Source organism: Ostrinia furnacalis, unplaced genomic scaffold (assembly GCF_004193835.3).
Source record: "Ostrinia furnacalis isolate ACB-3 unplaced genomic scaffold, ASM419383v2 OfSCF4279, whole genome shotgun sequence".
NCBI classification, from domain to species: Eukaryota; Metazoa; Arthropoda; class Insecta; order Lepidoptera; family Crambidae; genus Ostrinia; species Ostrinia furnacalis.
Genome location: NW_021134518.1, coordinates 101,367 through 119,574, shown reverse-complemented (window position 1 = coordinate 119,574; position 18,208 = coordinate 101,367). Strand labels below are relative to the sequence as shown.

General features: G+C 36.8%; 3 protein-coding genes across 4 annotated transcripts; 1 reads left to right on the top strand and 2 right to left on the bottom strand.

Annotated features, from left to right (window-relative positions):
• Positions 1–1,065: 1,065 nt before the first annotated feature.
• Positions 1,066–4,370, bottom strand: Sin1 (SAPK-interacting protein 1). The gene is made up of 7 exons (XM_028313579.1): positions 4,074–4,370; positions 3,842–3,986; positions 3,314–3,703; positions 2,677–3,005; positions 2,372–2,559; positions 2,092–2,230; positions 1,066–1,661 (listed from the first exon to the last, which is right to left on the bottom strand). Exons 1-7 carry the CDS (start codon positions 4,261–4,263, stop codon positions 1,462–1,464), a joined length of 1,581 nt encoding a protein of 526 aa, XP_028169380.1. The 5' UTR covers positions 4,264–4,370; the 3' UTR covers positions 1,066–1,461.
• Positions 4,371–8,363: 3,993 nt separating this feature from the next.
• On the top strand, positions 8,364–11,345 carry LOC114359268 (tctex1 domain-containing protein 2). 2 transcript variants are annotated; one of them, XM_028313577.1, is made up of 5 exons: positions 8,364–8,410; positions 9,436–9,490; positions 9,601–9,718; positions 10,232–10,381; positions 10,924–11,345. In XM_028313577.1, exons 2-5 carry the CDS (start codon positions 9,472–9,474, stop codon positions 11,087–11,089), a joined length of 453 nt encoding a protein of 150 aa, XP_028169378.1. In that variant the 5' UTR covers positions 8,364–8,410; positions 9,436–9,471; the 3' UTR covers positions 11,090–11,345. The 2 variants fall into 2 exon arrangements, with proteins under 2 accessions (XP_028169378.1, XP_028169379.1); XM_028313578.1 differs by lacking the exon at positions 8,364–8,410 and adding an exon at positions 8,749–8,852.
• On the bottom strand, positions 9,001–15,260 carry Smyd4-3 (SET and MYND domain containing, class 4, member 3). Its single transcript, XM_028313576.1, has 7 exons — positions 14,583–15,260; positions 14,101–14,296; positions 13,488–13,847; positions 12,774–13,415; positions 12,471–12,686; positions 12,008–12,131; positions 9,001–9,278 (listed from the first exon to the last, which is right to left on the bottom strand). Exons 1-7 carry the CDS (start codon positions 14,902–14,904, stop codon positions 9,087–9,089), a joined length of 2,052 nt encoding a protein of 683 aa, XP_028169377.1. The 5' UTR covers positions 14,905–15,260; the 3' UTR covers positions 9,001–9,086.
• Between the last annotated feature and the right edge of the window lie 2,948 nt (positions 15,261–18,208).

Below are 18,208 nucleotides of genomic sequence, written 5' to 3'. Positions count from 1 at the left end.
GTAGCAATAATAACCAAATGATTTCAAGTCTTCACTCTGTATCTAAGAAAATGAATTTCCTAAGAATTCAATACTTTGAGATTTTTAACACAAAAATATTTAAAATTAATCACATAAACAGCAATAATGTCAGCACTTATACTCTCAGAAAGACATGATTGCATTTGGCAAAATTAAATAATCCCACTATATTCATACAATTCAATAATAATTCAACACACTATTACACACATGCAACATGAGTTCATAAATTTGAGATACATCAAAGCGTAATAATACATCAGTAAAATTATAAATAACGAACGCTTTGGTGTGATCCCATTTTTATGTGGTTTAGTACAAAATTAATAAAAAATACAACAATATTGTTTTGAGAATATCAACCGTGTTACGAATTACAGCTGGAAGCCTTTGTCAGTTACCAACGTAATGGACTTGGACTAAACTAGGTATTTACATGATTCATAATATTTCTGTATGTTAAAAATTGCAATTTCATTTAAGTTGACAATTCATTAAAGTTCATTTGGACTAAAACAATAAATTAATAATTAAACTTACGATAAGTAAGGCCCAGCGCTCACCAAGCTATGTGGCAGTGATGTGTCGATCATGATTACTTAACTATAGTTACGACTAACGGCTAGTTTCCCAAACACAAATAACTGCTAATTTTGCTAAAGTATTAGCATTGGGTTTACTTATTTTTCTGCAACATATGCAGTGTCCTTAGTAGGGATGTTATGGATATGTAGTTTCGGTTATGGATACGGTTACGGATATAGGAATAATATTATACCGGTTTCTGTTACGGATATTTTTTTATTTCGGATATCCGAAAGTTTCAGTTACGGTTACGGATATCTATGTTTAGAATGCAATTTGCAATAGTTTTCCAACACGGTTCATTCATGGCCGCACACTTTACATCGAATAAAAAGTAATAAAAAAATAAAAATTGATACTAGATGGCATTATGAAGGTAAATCAGGCTGTTATGCTATACAAAAAACAATTCAAACTGCCAACATCCGAAACTATCCGAATCTTTTGAATCGGTTACGGTTTCGGATATTTTTTTATTTCGGATATCCGAAAGTTTCGGTTACGGTTACGGATATCCATAACATCCCTAGTCCATAGATTTGTAAAGCTGGCAAAAACGATAATTAGTAGTATGATGATTTTTTGTCACTAATCATGAACACTGGGATAGTAATGGATCAAGTAGGCCCACGATTTTGGTAACAATCAATATTTACAGTATTGGCTTAGTAGTATAGAATTTATTTGAATAAAATAAAAAAATGACCAATTTATTTTCAAAGAGCTTATGGACGTACTGAACATATTATTATCCCAATGCTTTTCAATGGGATAATAGATAAATTAGAATGCATTTGAACAGGAACTTTCAATGGGGAACTTCATATTACACTAGTCATGCAGTCTTTATGAAACTCAACTCAAATGCCTTGTGTGTAAGCTTCTTCTCGTTTGCAGTTTCTTGTCTTTAGAAGTCTTGTATTCACGGCGGCACGGGCTATTCCTTAGGTCGAGAATTGTGTTCACTTTGTCAACGATTTCTCTAGCGACATCGTGTTCACATTCGAAATCGTATATTTTGTAGGCTGTATTTGGATGGAAGAAACTTGCGTTACCTGAAAAAATTACAATGACCGCATAAATTACTTTGAAAATTTAATCATCTGATGAAGGCATGCGGGTCGACTCCTTAAAAACAGCGACAGGCGAAAGTCGCGCGTAGCTGTCTGAAGAACTGACGATTAATAGTGGAGTACATTCGTCCAAGAGCGCTCGCGTATGCTCCACTGAATGTCTCGGGTAAGGGGCTCTAGTACAAAGAGAGAGCAAATGGACAACGGACTTGGACGAATAAACCACGTCCAAGACAACGGACGATGTTGAACATGCTGCTGCTTAAAATCGACGAATCTTTAGTTATCTGTATCTCTAACAAGGGAGCGGTCTAGTGTACGTACACTCCCCACTTGGCCTGCCTCGGGTGTCTAACCGAAAATAATGCCACCATTACATAAAGAGTAGGTAGTGAAAAAATGACATATTTACCTGAATTGCTTCGATCTAACAATCCCAAGTTGTGTGTCGGCGAGTGGACTATTCGAAATGTAGTTTTGTTTGCTTTCGCTTCCAGTATTTGACACCACGCTATCGAGTCTATGTTCAGTCGAAAGTATTTTGATCTTGACTGTAATTCAAATAAGTAAATATTAGAAATGTATTTATAGAAAATTCAACAATTCAAGCACACACTCAAAAGAGCTGACTGTACATGACATTTGCTTTTTACACACATTCTTTATCTATCCTCAAATAGATAATATCTTACCCAAAATGCGTGTTTGTGTGCTACCAGTGGTTCCACCTCTATCCTCTCTAGTGACACTCCCAACTGCACCAAAGTGTTCGTTCGCACTTTACGCAATAAATATACTCTATACGTTTTGTACTGAGGTGCATCTGTTGCTATCAAATGTGATTGTATTTTGTCTAGTTCAGATTCCTGGCCTCTTTTCTCTGGAATAATAGTTATTAAACTTACTACTAGAAACTAACTCATACAAAACTTAATTTTGTGATAGGTTTTCTATCAAATACATCAGCAATAATACACAAACTCATATTATACCATACCTTCAGCAACAGCATTAATAGCTTTCCTAACTGCTTCAGAAGTGGCACTGCCTCCAGTGTTGTGCCTTGATGGGTTGTGTTGACTATGACCTGATTCCGTTGCTTTAGGAAACACTTCAAGCATGCCATCCTCCGGTATGGATATAGGCGCATGTGTGAAGTAGTGTTTGCTTTTCAAGTCTACAAGGCCGAGGCAGGTGAAGCCAAACTTTGAACAAGGCTCGTTGGCATCAAGGCAAGGGAATGCCCAGTCTACTTCCCCATCGTCTTCAGCAATACATAACCCATAGTCATGCACAGATCCAAGAGTGATATCAGGGTGTTCAATGCTAAAAAAGAGAGTTCAAGTTCACCAGTGAATGTAACGCCCTAAGCGATTGCCCATAAGCAAATTAAGGCTTATAGGCTAATCCAGCATTGAGTGAGGATAAAACTCAATTTTGCAAGTAGCCTAGAAAGCGCTTTTACATAACCATTGTGTATGAAGTTTTCCTTTATTGCAGTTATTATTTATCCTTTAACTTATTAAACTGTTTGATCAAACATTTATTTGATTATAGTAATATAAATATTTGAGAAAGCTGTTAGGACCTAAGTTTGTGACATAAATTTTTATTCAAATGAACATAATTTTTACCTGTATTTATAGCATGTAAAGCCAATCAAATCCTTGATCTTAGCATGGGCTATGATGCACACCACCAAAGGGTAGTTCTGATGTTTTTCAGGTAGCATTGTCATGAAGATTTTGAATGATTTGGTGGGCAAACCGAGCTGTGCTGTCCCGTCAAATTTAGCATATTCGAGATACTGACGATGAGGCAGGTCAGGGCACTGCTCCATTTGCTCAGCAAGCAAAGACTTTAACTTCTCAGGTTTCTTCACTTCCATTCTAGAGAATATCTCTGCCATCTGCTCTGATGTTAGTTGTGTTGATGTGTCGTCCCATTTTATGACTTTGATTTTAGCTGCCTTTTTTAAAGCTTGTTCTTTTTTGTCTAACCACTGAGCAGTATTGGATCTTTGCCTGGAATTTCAAGATTAATATTATAAACAGTGATGTAATAAAAACATAGTGGTAAACATAAACCAAGTACAATAATGAGATTTTATATTGAGAGATTGAATGAGATTTATTTATTGAGTTTTTTGTACTTGTACATACCTGTGTCCACCAAATTCTTCATATCTGATGTAGCTGCCACACATCAAATCGTCGTCCTCACTGTCCTCCATATCTGGATATGGGTCGAATTGGGTCACGATTTCCTTCTCATCTTCTTCAGAAACGTCTCCTTTACCTTCTTTGCCTGAAAAAGTATCACATTAAGTGGTGACTGCTCAATTATGTTTTGTTTTATTTTCAGTTTTATAACACAAAATTGGTTTTATTTTACCTTTACTAGTACTCGGTTGGTTTAGTCGGCTTTCTCTAATTCTTTTCCTGTCTTCGAAAGCTTTGTTTTGAAATATTTTAGAAAAATCTTCACCAGCCATCACTATCTCACACAAACCAGTGTCGTCTGTTGCAATGAAAGCATCTCTAATATTTTTGAGGAGCCAGATTTTGTTGTCATATGTAGCCATGTCTAAGTAAATATTTTTTGTTGCAAAAGACAATTTTAATAACTTCGTTTTTGTATTTTCCGTAACCAAAAATCTTCCAATTTTCAACCAAACAAATACACTTGACAGCTACTCAGTGTTGCCAGTCGGGTCTAGTCAGAAATTACCAGAAATATAAAAAAAAGTAACCTTTTTGAATCAAAAGTAACCTTCATCTTTGCGGAGCGATGATTGTGTAAGGTTGTTCATTCATGGATGGAAAATGAATACAATTCGATGGGTGCCGGGAATAAAGCCACAATCGACAAAACACAATTTTACAGTCAATTTTGAATAATTCTAAACTACGAGGCGTATCAAAACGGTTTGTATATCAAACGATGCGTATATTTTTTCTGGAGTAGAAATACATATTGCCGCTTCATACATTGACAGTCGGTTCCGTAAGAGTCCATTGTGGTTTTATTCCGGTAAAAAGTGTGCAATTAATCAAACAGCAATAGTGTATTGCAGCCTCGGGCGCTGATCTGAAGGATACAGTAATAGCCGTTTGCTTGTAGAAGATTTACGGCACGATTATTCCGGTAAACAAATTTTAAATGATGAATTGGAATAACGATTCAATATCCATAGTGCTTTTGGTAAATCAGGCAGTTTCAAAGATAAAATTCTGAAAAAAATTCAAAAGGTGTATAGAGACCCGCAGTTTACTAAAATCACTTAATCGGAAAACTGCTGCTATGGCTATTGCGGCTTTATTCCAGGCACCCATCTAATTGATCATCTAAATTCGAAAAGTGACCAGTCGTATAAAAACGTTTCATGGATTAGTGTTTTATTATCGAAAAACATTCGCTAAAACTCATTTTTTTTAGCAAATAATAAATCAAATTCAAGTTTAAATGCACTTTTTGACATAATTTTTAAATCACTATTAATATTTTTTACTGAATAACCTGTAAAGTGAATTCTACAATTTCTGAAAAATCACCTAAAAGTAACCTTTTCATTAGTGTAACCTAAAAGTAACCACAGCAGTTCAAAAGTAACCTAAAAGGTTACAAAAGTAACCTTCTGGCAACACTGCAGCTACTGTTTTTTTTTTTTTTTCATATGAANATTTTATTAAAATAGTATGAATGATTACTCCCTTATTTTATTTCTAACCCCTTAATATTACCCCGTATTTGGGTGCATACTTACAAATATTTCAAATTGAATAAATGAAGAGCATTCACAATATTTCGCCAATGTATAACAAGCCTTATGGCCTTACTATTTCGTTACTACCGTTTCGTTACGTACATTTTTTTTGAGAAATACTCATTTTCATTTATGTATTGAAAGTGTGTCATTGAATCAAGTATGGTAGTAATGAGAGCTCCATCAAGGTTACAGGTAAATGGTTAAATCAATTATGTGCTAGAAAACTCGTTTTGTACTTAGGTTTTGTTTTAGTTTTTGAATAGTTACAAAGTTAACCTCTACATCCAAGAACTTATAGAATAATTAACATAGTTTGTACATGTAAAGGGATAGAATAAGAATTATTTTATTCACCTCCAAGACGGAACCATCCACCGAAGGTGTCAGGAATTGGTAGTCCCGCTAAATAGTTGGGGATGGTAACTTTCACTAAATTTGAGAAAATGTACATTTTTACTTATTGTAATTAATTTCAGGCAGAGTAATGATTTCACTCCTTCTAAGCGGGTCTTGAGGCTATTTTACCGTTATTATTCTCGCTATTTCGTGCAAAAAATATTACACAACTGCACACTACAATAATCTGTATCTGTGCGTCCCTGTCTCATCTGTGCAACTGACACTGACATATATTAAATTTGACGTTTTGTTTGATTTTTTTTTTTTTTTTCTATATAGGTTTTACGGCTTTGGATATATATCCATACGGCCAATTCTTTCTTGTATTGCACAGTTTGGTAAAACATCTCAGTGTTTGTTTCTATGTTCTTCTGTGCGTTTGTGTCTATTTTGTTCTTTCTAAGTCTTCATTGTGGTCTTCATAGTTCTATTGATGTACTAGTAATGTACTGATAAATATGGAGATATGAATTTTCGTTCGCTAGTAAGGATGGCAAGAGGCGGGGAATATTTCCATCTTGGTATATCTTTAGTAAGCCACCCACTAGCAGTAGCCTCTCCATTTTAAAGGCTGGACATTGTAGAATCATATGGTCTAGGTCTGCAGCGTCTGTCTGACAATATTCGCATTTGTCTGTAGAGACCATTCTCATCCTTTTAAGTGGGCTGGAAATTTTGCATGTCCCAGCCTTAAACGATTTATTGTGGTTATGAATCTTCTTGAAGTAGAACTCTGTAGTTTGAAGTACCACGGTTTACTTGGAATTCCTAGCTGGATTTGCGAATACCATTTTCCTTTTGCTTGTTTTGTAATATTCCATACTTCTTCCCAATTGTCTTTCATCCTAGTTTTCAGAATCGAGTCATAATCGGTAATAGGTACTGGCGGAGCTGGATAAAGTGGATTGTTGTATGGATTTCGTATCTTCATAAGTTTGTCCACAGTTTCATTTCCAGTTATCCCAGAATGAGAGGGAACCCACATAAATTCAATATTCTTGTTATTCTGACTTTCCAATATTATTTGTCTAATTTTGGTTATATAAATGTTCGTTTTATACGAGATGTGCGCATTTTCCAAACATTTAAGTACGCTCAATGAGTCAGTTATAATCAAAAAGGTGTTGGTATCGTCAATTCCTTGGATATATTGCAAAGCGGTGCTTATAGCAAAAGCTTCTGCTGTAAATATTGATGCATTTTTGTCTAAAGAAAAGCATCTGCCAAATCTTATGTCCGAGTCATAGTATGCCGCCTTTGTACTTTCTTCTGTCTTAGACAGTTTTAGAAAGAAACTTTTAATAACATTTATTCATCAAAATAAAGTAACCTATCGACCAGTAATTTTTAAAAATAAAAATTGTGAAAAATAAGTATCGCTATGTCCAAAAACCACATTTTCATAGGATTCGATGCAATGCGGAGACGCGGTTGGGGTGAGTGTAACTTAATGATTGTTTGTATTGAGCATAATAATACATAATATGATGCTAATAATACCCAGTTTCTGGCCTGGGTGCGACTCAGAGCAAATAGAGCAAACAACATTGCGCTTACAGAATTTAGTTGTGTGACCGAAGCCAAGACACTTGAAACATTGTAACACAGGTTTAATATATTCTTCCACAGGGAGTATGCATAGACCATAACTTACTTGCTCAGGTAGAACATTACCAGCAAAGGTGACTGAGACGGTCTGCAAAGGGACGACACCTTCAGGGGTCCTCTTGGTGAATCTTCTCACAGCCAAGATCTCCTGCGAACTGATCAATTTGTCAAAAAGATGCCGGTTGCTCAATTCAGTTGGAATGAATTTGATTACTCCTGTTCGCTCTGAGTTGGAGGCAGGAATGAATGCCTTGATTTCGTGAGATGATAGAAAGGCCGAATTAGACAGTAAAGAGTTGGCGTTTTTCGGGTTATCGAAATATACAGCATACCGCAATGCATTGATTCGTTTGATTTCCTTAACACCTTTGTTGTATCTACTGAATATTGTGTTTAAGTAAATAGGATCTTTATTTCCAAATTTAATGTCATCATGAATGCTCTGAATAAAAACTGGATATACTGTCCCTGGAGAGTTCTCGGGATAACTCCGGATGTGATTCTTTTTGAAGTATGGTGCATATTTTCTGTCATCATCATCATCAGAAAGTTCACCAGTTGATGTCTTGTTTAACTTTCTTTTTTTCTGAGAATTAGCAGATCCACCACTATCAGAACCCATAGTTGCAGTTATAACTGAAATTCCCTTTAGATAAACTCAATAAACTCAAATTAAAAATCGCAGCGAAAAAAATTGAACCTCCCGCCTCGAAAGTTCGCGCCCTTTTTTTTTCGACAGCTACTGTCATTGTCACGCCACAGATTATATCAATTTGGATTTTGGAGTGGCGGTCTATCTAAGCGATTTTCAAAATGGAAATGATTATCGAATTGAATTTTCAATTGAAATGTCTCAAATATCACTAGTTCAAGCGAAAAGTAAAAAAAAATTCAAAAAATTAATAAGACAAAAAGTCATACGTTGCCATGGTAACGACACGTCTGTCTATGTTTTGTAAGTATTCGATTTAATTTTGTAATTTCCATTAAAAATTGAACGATGTTCTCTGGTTTAAGTCTTTAAATTAAAGTCAAATCATTGTACATTTTATGGAGGGTATTTATTTGTTGACAGCTACTAAAAATAGTCTCAATTATTTTTAGGTTAGGTTTGTGTTTTCAAATATCCGAATTGGATAATAGATTAGCTTTGTACGTATTGCTTGAGATAAAAATTAAGTGTAGATCCACATTTCATGTAGCGATCTTAGATAAACATAAATATTATAGTGAAACTCCCTGGTAAGTTGTATCTATTTGCGCTCAGTCGGACGACAGGAGTTGATTTTCCTACCTCTGTTTTCCAGCACTCATATAAGGTATCTCATCAACCAGACGCATCTCGGCAAGATCATTAGAGATTTTATACTACGCCACTTGAATGTTTTTGCCAGTTGGTAGGTAACAGTAGTTCTTCAATTTAGTCAATACTATTAGAACATTTTTATCAATTTGAGAGAAATAGAAATATAAAAGAGTATTATTATCATTTTTTAAACTAGTATTGAGCATTACATTTTATATTTGCATTGTATAATTCAAAAATTATAAACTTTTAATGACCAACATTTATTTAAGATTAGTATTTAAACAAACAAAACAGAAGAAAAATAAATAACAAAATACAGTTTTTAAACAATGCTGTAGTTTCCAACAGCCAGCATACAGCTTCTTAGGTCCTGTACACAGTCATAGTATGATCGGTATGGCGGTGCCAGTGTAGCGTCATACAGTTTTATAACTTCAATGAACTTCTTAACAGCTTCTCCGTATTTGCCCTCTTCCATTGCAGCACGACCCAGGCGGTACATCATTTCAGTGTCCTGTGAAATGGAACATTTATTTTAATATTATTTGTACTTTTTGTACTTTAGGTAGACCTTTTTTAGACAAGCTCCATCATAGATGAGATGGATTATAATGAGTAATATAATAGTAAATATGGAACTACAAATATTTATTTGAAAACTGTTGTTTCAGGTGACTATCTACTGTAAAATATAGGAAAAATAAGTCATGGCAGATGAAGAAGATGGTAAATTAATAAGATTATTATTATTAAATAAAAATAATTTTATCAAAAAAATAACATCATATTTTTTTATTCCTTATTTCTTTCTGACAATAAATTCTTGTTTCTGCCAGTTCTAGATGAGGAGGCTGAGGTAGGACCAGAAGGGAGTGAAACAGCCCTCACTCCAGTAGAAGCAGACAAACCCCTTGCACCACCCAAATATGAAGTGAGACCAGGGCTGGGAGAGAAGTATGTTATTTTCTAAAATAAGTAAGACCTTTTTATAGTAAAAAAAAGAGTCTTGGTACGTCTGAAAGACTACATTTTGATGGCGGCTTCGCCCGCGTATATTTATAATTTCGTTATGAATTAAAACCTGTTCTGAATTTCTGATGTATAAACAACATGCGCGAATGGTCTAGTGCCCATAATGAGGGTTCCGGCGCCGGTATGGCGCAGGCGCGATATTCATCCGCATACACAAAAATCTGGTCCGTCGCCATTGCGGTTCCGGCGTCATGTACTTGAAGCTTAATGAGGGCTATCGTTTTTATACTTAACAGTTGGCACCCCTGGCGATTGACAGGACCTTACTCTACAGTGGCGCCATCTTGATGAGTGCAAATGCGATAGTCCTCCTACCACTTTAGCGCTCACCAGTTGGTGCCACTGTCTTCGCTACTAGCAAGTGACAGGACCTTATTCTACAGTGGCGCTAACTGGTGAGCGCTAAAACGATAGCCCTCATTGTTTATTTGTCAGATTCCAGGCACAGAATGTCAGGGACATAATTCTGTCGACGATGCAGGAACAACTAATGGGCAGGCAGTACCGAGCCGACCAGGCGCCGCGCTGGGCCCGCGCCATCGCCAATGGCGTCAGGCAGAGGGTACAAGAACTTGAGATGAAAAGGTCAGTGTGTACAGGACATTTAATTTTATTATGCGGATATGGTTTGTGCGTGATATCAACAGATGGCGCTGTATGCACTGCGACATAATCCTGGATCACGGTTACATAGTTTTCAATACGACCTTAATTCGGATTTTGCTACCAAGCCCAATTAGGAAACATAATGTCTGCCTGCGTCATCGCTCGCATGAATTTCGCTGCATTTTGGCTCTATACCGAGCGTCTCGTGCTAAAAAATCAATGCTTTAAAATCTCAACTATGTACCATCGGCAACAGTGTTAACTATCCATTGCCTGTCATGTCGTCTCGTTCTATCGCAAAGTATCACCATTTGATGAGAGCGAGAGCAAAAACGGAAATGGATAGTTAACAGTGTGGACGTGTGTACATACATCCGAATTACTATTTTTAAATCCTACATAAAAATTGCTTATTTTGGTTACAATATAAGGCATGGAAGCGTAAAAGACAGGTAGAAATTTCCCTCGCATATGCGTCGAATCAGTGATTTTATATAAGTAAGTAGAGATTTCTATTTCAGATACAAAATAATAGTACAATGCACGATATTGGAAATGAAAGGCGCCGGTATAAAGTGCGGCCAGCGTTGCATCTGGGACCCAGAGACCGACGACTATATCGACGATATGTTCAAAAACGACACCATCTTCTGTTATACCATTGCGTATGGAGTTTATATGTATTAATAAGTTAGAAGGTTTTATGTGTGCCTTTAAGGGTTCGATTGAAACCTAGAAAACGTTTTAACAAAAGATAAGAGTTTTGTCGTCTGTGCTGATAAAATAGTGGCGATATGCACTTTTTATGTGTTGGTGATCAGCGATGCACATACACTCAGGCTGTGGTGATGATGATGCAATGAAGATCGTTTTAATCGCTCGACGGTTTTACACGTTAAAATAGTGAAATAATTATGCTAGTATTTATATTTCAAGAATGAGTGATTGAAGTAAGGTGTAAAGGCTGATATTAGGCAATAAAATTGTTTTTATCTAAAACAATCTTTTATTTTATACAAAAGTAATTAAATAAGTATCTATCTATTCCTCAGGTACTTAGATTCGAGTTATGTAGTCAAGTAAGTTTATTACAAACTTAGTTTTCTCTCTTAGCAATCATTGTTATTGTTTCAATTTCAATAATGTTAGGCGGAAAATTTTAGACGGCATTATCTTTCAGTTTGCTTTTAAAATTTGAAGTAGAGCCCTAATATGGATAAACCAATAAATGGTATTTTCACACGAATTCATATTACTAAATAAATTTGCAAGCGCGTATTAATTTAATTGTCATATTATACGGATGCGTCGCCGGAGTGCTAACAACAAAATAGTTTGTAAGATGTTTTCATATAGGTAAATAGTTATTTTAGGATGCCATTCTTGTGTCGAGTCATCATCTCAAAATACTTTGTATACCATACAATTACTTTTGCCAATCCTTTCCCGAGATAAGTTACAAATCTCTCGTGCCCTGCTATTCGAATCTATTCGACTACCTTCGTGAAAAACATCGTATTGAACACCGCACTCAACTGGTTAGGTACTTAACTTTATTGTCACTTTTGCACGAGAATTGTCCCTTTTTACTAAACTATTACAAACCTGCAAAGACTTGAGTCCCTTTAGAATGTTGGTATACTGCTGGCAGAGGCCACACTGCACCATGAATTCCTTGCAGTCATGGGGAACCGCCACCACGTTGGGACACGGACGGTCAGAGTCGCACCTGGAAAATGAGAGTCAATTTGCACGTTATGAAAAATACATGCGCTCATTCCGTCGGTTACAAAGGGTTTCACTGCATTTTAAGTACATTTTTATTTTGAACCCGAATTTGACCTAATGTCATGTCTGTAATGTAACTTTTGGATCGTCTTTTTTTTAACGAATATCGTTTACTCAAACAATGTGGTTTTTAAATAAATTAGCTGTGATAAGACTATATGGTTCTGTTTTCTCAAAACAATGCTGTAATTTATGTTGGTCCTGAGTAAATTGTCATAGCAAAATGCACGTTAAGTTTTTCATATCATCAGTGCTACGAAAACCATGTCGTTTAACTCACTTGAATCGCATATAGTTCTCATTCATCTCGGTATACAGAGGCCAGTTGTCCTTGCATGGCGCGCAGTTGCAGTCAAACCAGTACTGCTCTTTCAGGTCTGCCTGCCTTTTCTCTTTGGGCACCGTCGTGAATATGGGGCCATAGTTTTCTGACACTTCCTCGCCTTTCTTGATGTTTTTGACAGCACGAACTATGATCTGGGGGCCGCAGAAATACCTGGGAAAAAGAAAAAGTTATTTTATTACTGCGTCATACAGACTAATTTCAAGTAGGTATAAGCTCGTCTCTTTATAAAGGTCATACCTGACTACACTGGGGTCACAACTGTGGTTAAAAAGAGCAAGTGTCGGGAATACCGCTCCAGCCAGGAAGACAGACTTTCCACCGTGCTTAATAACGCACTGCCCAACTTTCGGCCTCGGACACTGCAGTTCAAAGACTTCGTGGGCATTGAATTGAAGAACTTGCAGGTTTTTCAGTATCAGACCACCGATTACAGCGACGTCGTCTTTGTATTTCTCGTCAATAGCCATTGACTTCAACTCTTCAAGATTCACTGGCGTATCTCTCGGTTTTCCTTCAAAGTATCCGCTGATCTCTAGTAATTTTACCAAGAACGCCGTCATCTGTGTTCTATGCAAGAAGTCCTGTTTGGTTCTCTTGTCTTCATGGGCTACCAAGTGGTAGATGTTCCTGTAATCGTCAGTTTTGTAAGGCCCAGTAGGCTTGGTATCAAGGTCCTTATAAATATTTGTGAAAAACTCTTTCTTGTTTTGTGTGATCATTCTTAACGCTATATGGCATGTCACTGAACACCCGGACTTCCAGAGGAGAGGCAGTATATGGCACTCGTAGGCGTGGTACGATTTCTGCGCGGTCTCCAAGCATTTTTCACTGCAGAATATTACGTTGGGGCATTTCGGGCAGGGCAGTGGAATCGGGCACCTGAAAATATTAACAGACTGTCAAATAACATGACCAATAGATGAAATCTATTGAACTGAAGTCGAAACTTACTTCATGAAGCAATTTTGACAATGCGTTTTAGAATATTCTCCTAGCAAGACTCCACTATGAGGCTTTTCTACGAGCAAAATTTCTCCAACTTGTATATCTCTAGTTGCTGTAGCAAATCTACCTCTCACATCATCCTGGTCGATTTGTATAGCTTCAGAAGCGGCGGGGTATTGGGGGTTGTTTTTACCCGGCAATTTAGGTTTTGGGGGAGTTTTCTTCAATGGTTCTGGGTCTTTTGGGTTGCCTGCTAGAACTAGACCTTTGTTTAGAATTTCTAACATCAGTTTAGCGTCAGTTCTCATTTTCTGTCTCTTTTCCTTATCAAGCTTATCTGCTTCATCGAGTGCGGTAATTGTATCTCTGTAACATAAAAATTAGATTTTTTATGTGACCGGAGGCAAACGAGAAAACGGATCACCTGATTGTAAGTGATTACCGTCGCCCATAGACACCCGCAGTCTCAGGGGCGTTACAGGTGCGTTATAATGATTATTTGGCTTGACATAGAGATCGTTTCATTAAATTCTTGCTATTAAATGTTGATGGATGAGTATGAATTCATATTCATTTGATAAATATTTCGACAAGTATTATTCTATGTGTAGATACTCACTGAAAAGCTGATATTGCCTCCTTATTCCTTTTGAGGACTAAAAGCGTTCGGGCCCTCCTCTCGTAGACCTTGTACCTCAAATGCCGAGGGTACCCGAGCGACAGGCACCGCTTGATGTCTGCGAGGGTTTCCTCGTATTGCTCCAAGTGGTTGAGAGCTGCCGATCGATTCGCCATCAAGATTGATTGCTCGTCAGCTGTAAAAATAATAGGTACAAATAGAATCATATTTTTTTGCCTTTCTTTACGTACCGGCTGATATTTTCAATGTAATAACACGGCTGTCTCCTAATCATGAAACAGTTAGATTAACTTTGTTTTAAAAGATGAGATAAAAAAATATCAAAACACCGCGGCACCTTTTTTGTTTTACTTTGAGTAGGTAGTTATTTTAATCTAAGATGCTACTGTCACGCGATAAAGCAATTAGGGTGTCGAGAATTCGAGATGCACGTGTTGTGCATCAGATCAGTCTGCACTTACTTTCCTTCGCCGGCACATAGAGCATGCTCTGGCTGTACATCTGCAGCGCCTTGCCCCAGTTCCCTTTCAGCACCGCCTTGTTCCCTTCATCCTTCAACTGCCGCGCTTTTTCCATATCTTTTTTCACCGGGAAATCGCCGCTGGTCTGACATTTCTCTACGTCCCCACGAATATCGTAACTTTTTATAACAGGCAAACTGCACAAGTACGAAACACGTTTAGCGTTGCATTCTAAATTGGCGAAATTGTTCCTTGTAACGTCGTCTATATTCTGGTTTATGGTTTCATGGAACTTTTTGAAGAAGCCGCCGTCTTGGGACATTTTGCGATGTAACTTTACAACCACTGACAGACTGTTTTACTATACTTTAAGGTTAAAAGCGTGTGAAAGCCGGCACACTGCGGCAGTGTCGACGGTACTGTATTTCTATTTTTGTAATTGGAGCACTGATCTGTAGATCACTTCAGTCGGTCGGGAACTTTCGTGAAAACAGTTCCATAATAGCTGCATTACGTTGGCATATGAAATTATCTACCAAAATAGGAGTTCTAAAATTAGATCGCGGTGTCTATCAACATGAGTCACGATCAAGGAGCAGCAATATTATTCGATAATTTTTTGTCGCCGCCCGAGTCATTGGACTGTAAGGCCGAAAGCTCTAGAACAGTGGCGCAGTGGCTGAATGATTTTAGGTATATTAAAGTCCAGTCATCTCGTTGTTTGGGGAAATACGATTGCGTACTAAGTTTTTTGTCTTTCAAAAGAGGCTTAATTATAGTTTAGGGTTAAGTAATTTATGCTTTTGATTGATAATAATACTTAATGGTAGTGTGTTGTTTTGTATCTGATTGTGTTAACGAATCCGCAGGTTTATAATGCAGCAAAAGTCATTAATAACCGAGATTTTTGTCGGAAGGTATTTTAATTTGCGCTTTAAGATAAAATAATAGAAAATGATTTGTTATTTAGGTGCTTGTGGAGTTGATGTATGATTCAGCATCATTTACCTACTTGCCTCCTACCTGTGACCTAGAAGTCACTAGATATAGAGATATCGTGTATCAAACTTCTAGTTAAGACTGTCAGTCACGACGATTCTCAGTAACTAGTAACCACCTGTACGATCTACAAAAGCTTTTCTGTGAACTTGCATCAATTAGTGGCGGCAAAAGCCAGCGGAATAGTTTTTGCTTAGAACGTTTATGTTCTTTAGTTTATGTTGTGTTAATGGTTCATTAGGCTAAAGACGTACTTAATTTGTTAAAAGGGTCATCATTCCAAACGAATAACATGACAGGCCATGTTTGTAAGTAGTATAGTGGTGAACACTGGGGTCCCCCAAAGACATGCAACTGGTTCCAATCCCGGAAGTGACTAATTTTTGTTCTATTTAATGTGGTCAAAGTGTTTGTTCTATTTAAAGCTTTTAAAAGTTTTACTTTTTATCTTTTTTCTCATAATAATAGGTATCCTGTGCCTGTATCCAGGGGATCATTTCATTTACCTTGGGCTATGTAAACTTTTGGTAAATCCTTCAGGTCCACTGCTATGTCGATTTTATTTATTTGCGCAAGCGTCTATGGTATAAAAGCATACAGTATCTATTAGCAGGTAGGTAGATATACTTAGGTACACACGTGCATAAGAGACTGGAATTTAAAAAGTTTAAGAATTTTTTTTTGCCTTGAGAACAACGAGAGTAAAGCCCGCATATTTCCTTATTTCTGAGAACGCTTGCTTTAACATATGCTTTTTATTGTGACATACCTACTTCTAAGAAGTTGTAGCAACAGATTTATCATCTTAGGGGGCGTCCATTAATTACGTGAGACGTTTAGGGGAGGGAGGGGGTCAAGAAAAACCTCACTAAATCTCACGTAGGGGAGAGGGGGGGTCTCGATAAATATCACGTAATTTTTTTCAGCTAGAAAAAGGGTCAAATTTCGAGAAAATGTCCTCCCATGCCCGGCAGCCATCAAAATTCGTTCGTCAACTTTAGTTCATAGGTTCAATAGCAATCGAAGTTGGTAAGTTAAACCGTCTAAACAGTAAAGAAATTAAAAGAAACAGTTTTTTTTATATGAAATCCTAATCGAAGCTAACCCTTACATTGGAAATATGTATTTTAAAAAATCTCACGTGAGATTGTGGGGAGGGGGAGGGGGTCTGGTAAAATCTCACCAAATCTCACCAAGGGGGGCGGGGGGGTTAAAAATTTGCCAAAATTGTCTCACGTAATTAATGGACGCCCCCTTAGCCTGAATCTTAGGCACTAGATTATAAATTCTTAGCCTTATGACGTCATAAAGCATGCATTATAGATTTAATCTAACAATTTTTCCACACTTTGACGTCATTTGGAAATTATAGTCCTACTCGTACTGTAAAGATTTCTAGGAATTGTAATTAGTCTAGATTTGCTGCAGTATGGAGCTACACTTAGTTTTGTCACAATTGAAAATAATAAGCATTATTATAAGTAGAGAATCGCAAATTATTCGAGATGAATGGCAGAGAACTGTGACATTCCTTTGAGAAATATTTGTTGGTGAGTAATAAAAGCAGTACAGTCATCACCAATATTTTTCATAAACAATATTAGTAATTTGTATTGCAGAAATTATTAATAGCACAGAATAAGTAATAGTAATAGTCTCGTTAGCCTCTCTTGGTAAGCTAAAATATGCTTGTGTTACAAGTAGGCTCACCACAATAGTCGAGCAGTGGCAGGATTCGAACCCGCGTTCCTCATGTTAGGTACCTAATTAAGTAGGTAAGTGTAAGCCTAATTTCTTTTGTTCAAACTGAAGAACTGAATGTCTCGTATTAAGGAAAGATCTTTAAAGCATTCCGAATTTTGAGTTCATTATACTTACCGTGGGTAAAACCCAAACTTGACAGGTACCAAACTCAAAAGCTGCCCGAAGCTCAGGCAGACCAAAAAGTTTTTTACTGCACGATGATCAAGTATTTTAGGTCCAGGAATATTCCATTTTGTTCCATTTAGCTTTTGTGAAGCTGCAGCAATCAAGTTATCAGAATTATTTATGGGATTCACGATAATATCACTTGGAGCTTTTAGTAATCCTTTAACTGGCAGCATGGCTTAAAATTTAAACTGTAGTCAGATGAAATAAGGCTCAAAACGAATGAATCAATAGTTTTCTTTTAATCTGGCTTTATTAATCACTTACATAAAGCTTGTTGTTTATTAACAACTAAACATCTAATTGATTCCAGTTTAATTAGTCCAGTCCATAGACAATCAGTGCAATCAGTGTTGCATTTTCATAGCTCATTCATTTACAACTCGATCAGCAAGCCAAGTCACTCATTCGAGAACCACGTGGACGACTAGAAATTGCATCGATGTTTTATAAGTAGTCGCTAAAGCTGCATACCGACTAGAGCGGGAAGGAGTAACGTCAGAAACGACGGGTGCTATAAAAAATAGTAGTATATTATAGGTGCTAAAATTACAAGGGTAGATTTTTTTATCCACTACGAGGAAGCTCTTGGCCTATATCTCACCTGATAGTAAGTGATAGGTACTTTACTTTAGTTTACTTAATTACGATACATTCATTGGCTATGTTAAAATATGGATTGTAAAATGAAAGAAAAA

Coding starts and splice junctions, on each gene's coding strand:
- Sin1 (XM_028313579.1), bottom strand. CDS start 4,263: ATGGCTACATATGACAACAAAATCTGGCTCCTCAAAAATATTAGAGAT. Junction 3,006..3,313: donor TTTACATGCTATAAATACAG/GTAAAAATTATG, acceptor TCTCTTTTTTAG/CATTGAACACCCTGATATCA. Junction 1,662..2,091: donor GTTAGATCGAAGCAATTCAG/GTAAATATGTCA, acceptor TAATTTTTTCAG/GTAACGCAAGTTTCTTCCAT.
- LOC114359268 (XM_028313577.1), top strand. Junction 9,719..10,231: donor AGACCAGGGCTGGGAGAGAA/GTATGTTATTTT, acceptor TTTATTTGTCAG/ATTCCAGGCACAGAATGTCA. Junction 10,382..10,923: donor CAAGAACTTGAGATGAAAAG/GTCAGTGTGTAC, acceptor TTTCTATTTCAG/ATACAAAATAATAGTACAAT.
- Smyd4-3 (XM_028313576.1), bottom strand. CDS start 14,904: ATGTCCCAAGACGGCGGCTTCTTCAAAAAGTTCCATGAAACCATAAAC. Junction 13,848..14,100: donor GAGGCAATATCAGCTTTTCA/GTGAGTATCTAC, acceptor TTTATGTTACAG/AGATACAATTACCGCACTCG. Junction 13,416..13,487: donor TGTCAAAATTGCTTCATGAA/GTAAGTTTCGAC, acceptor TAATATTTTCAG/GTGCCCGATTCCACTGCCCT.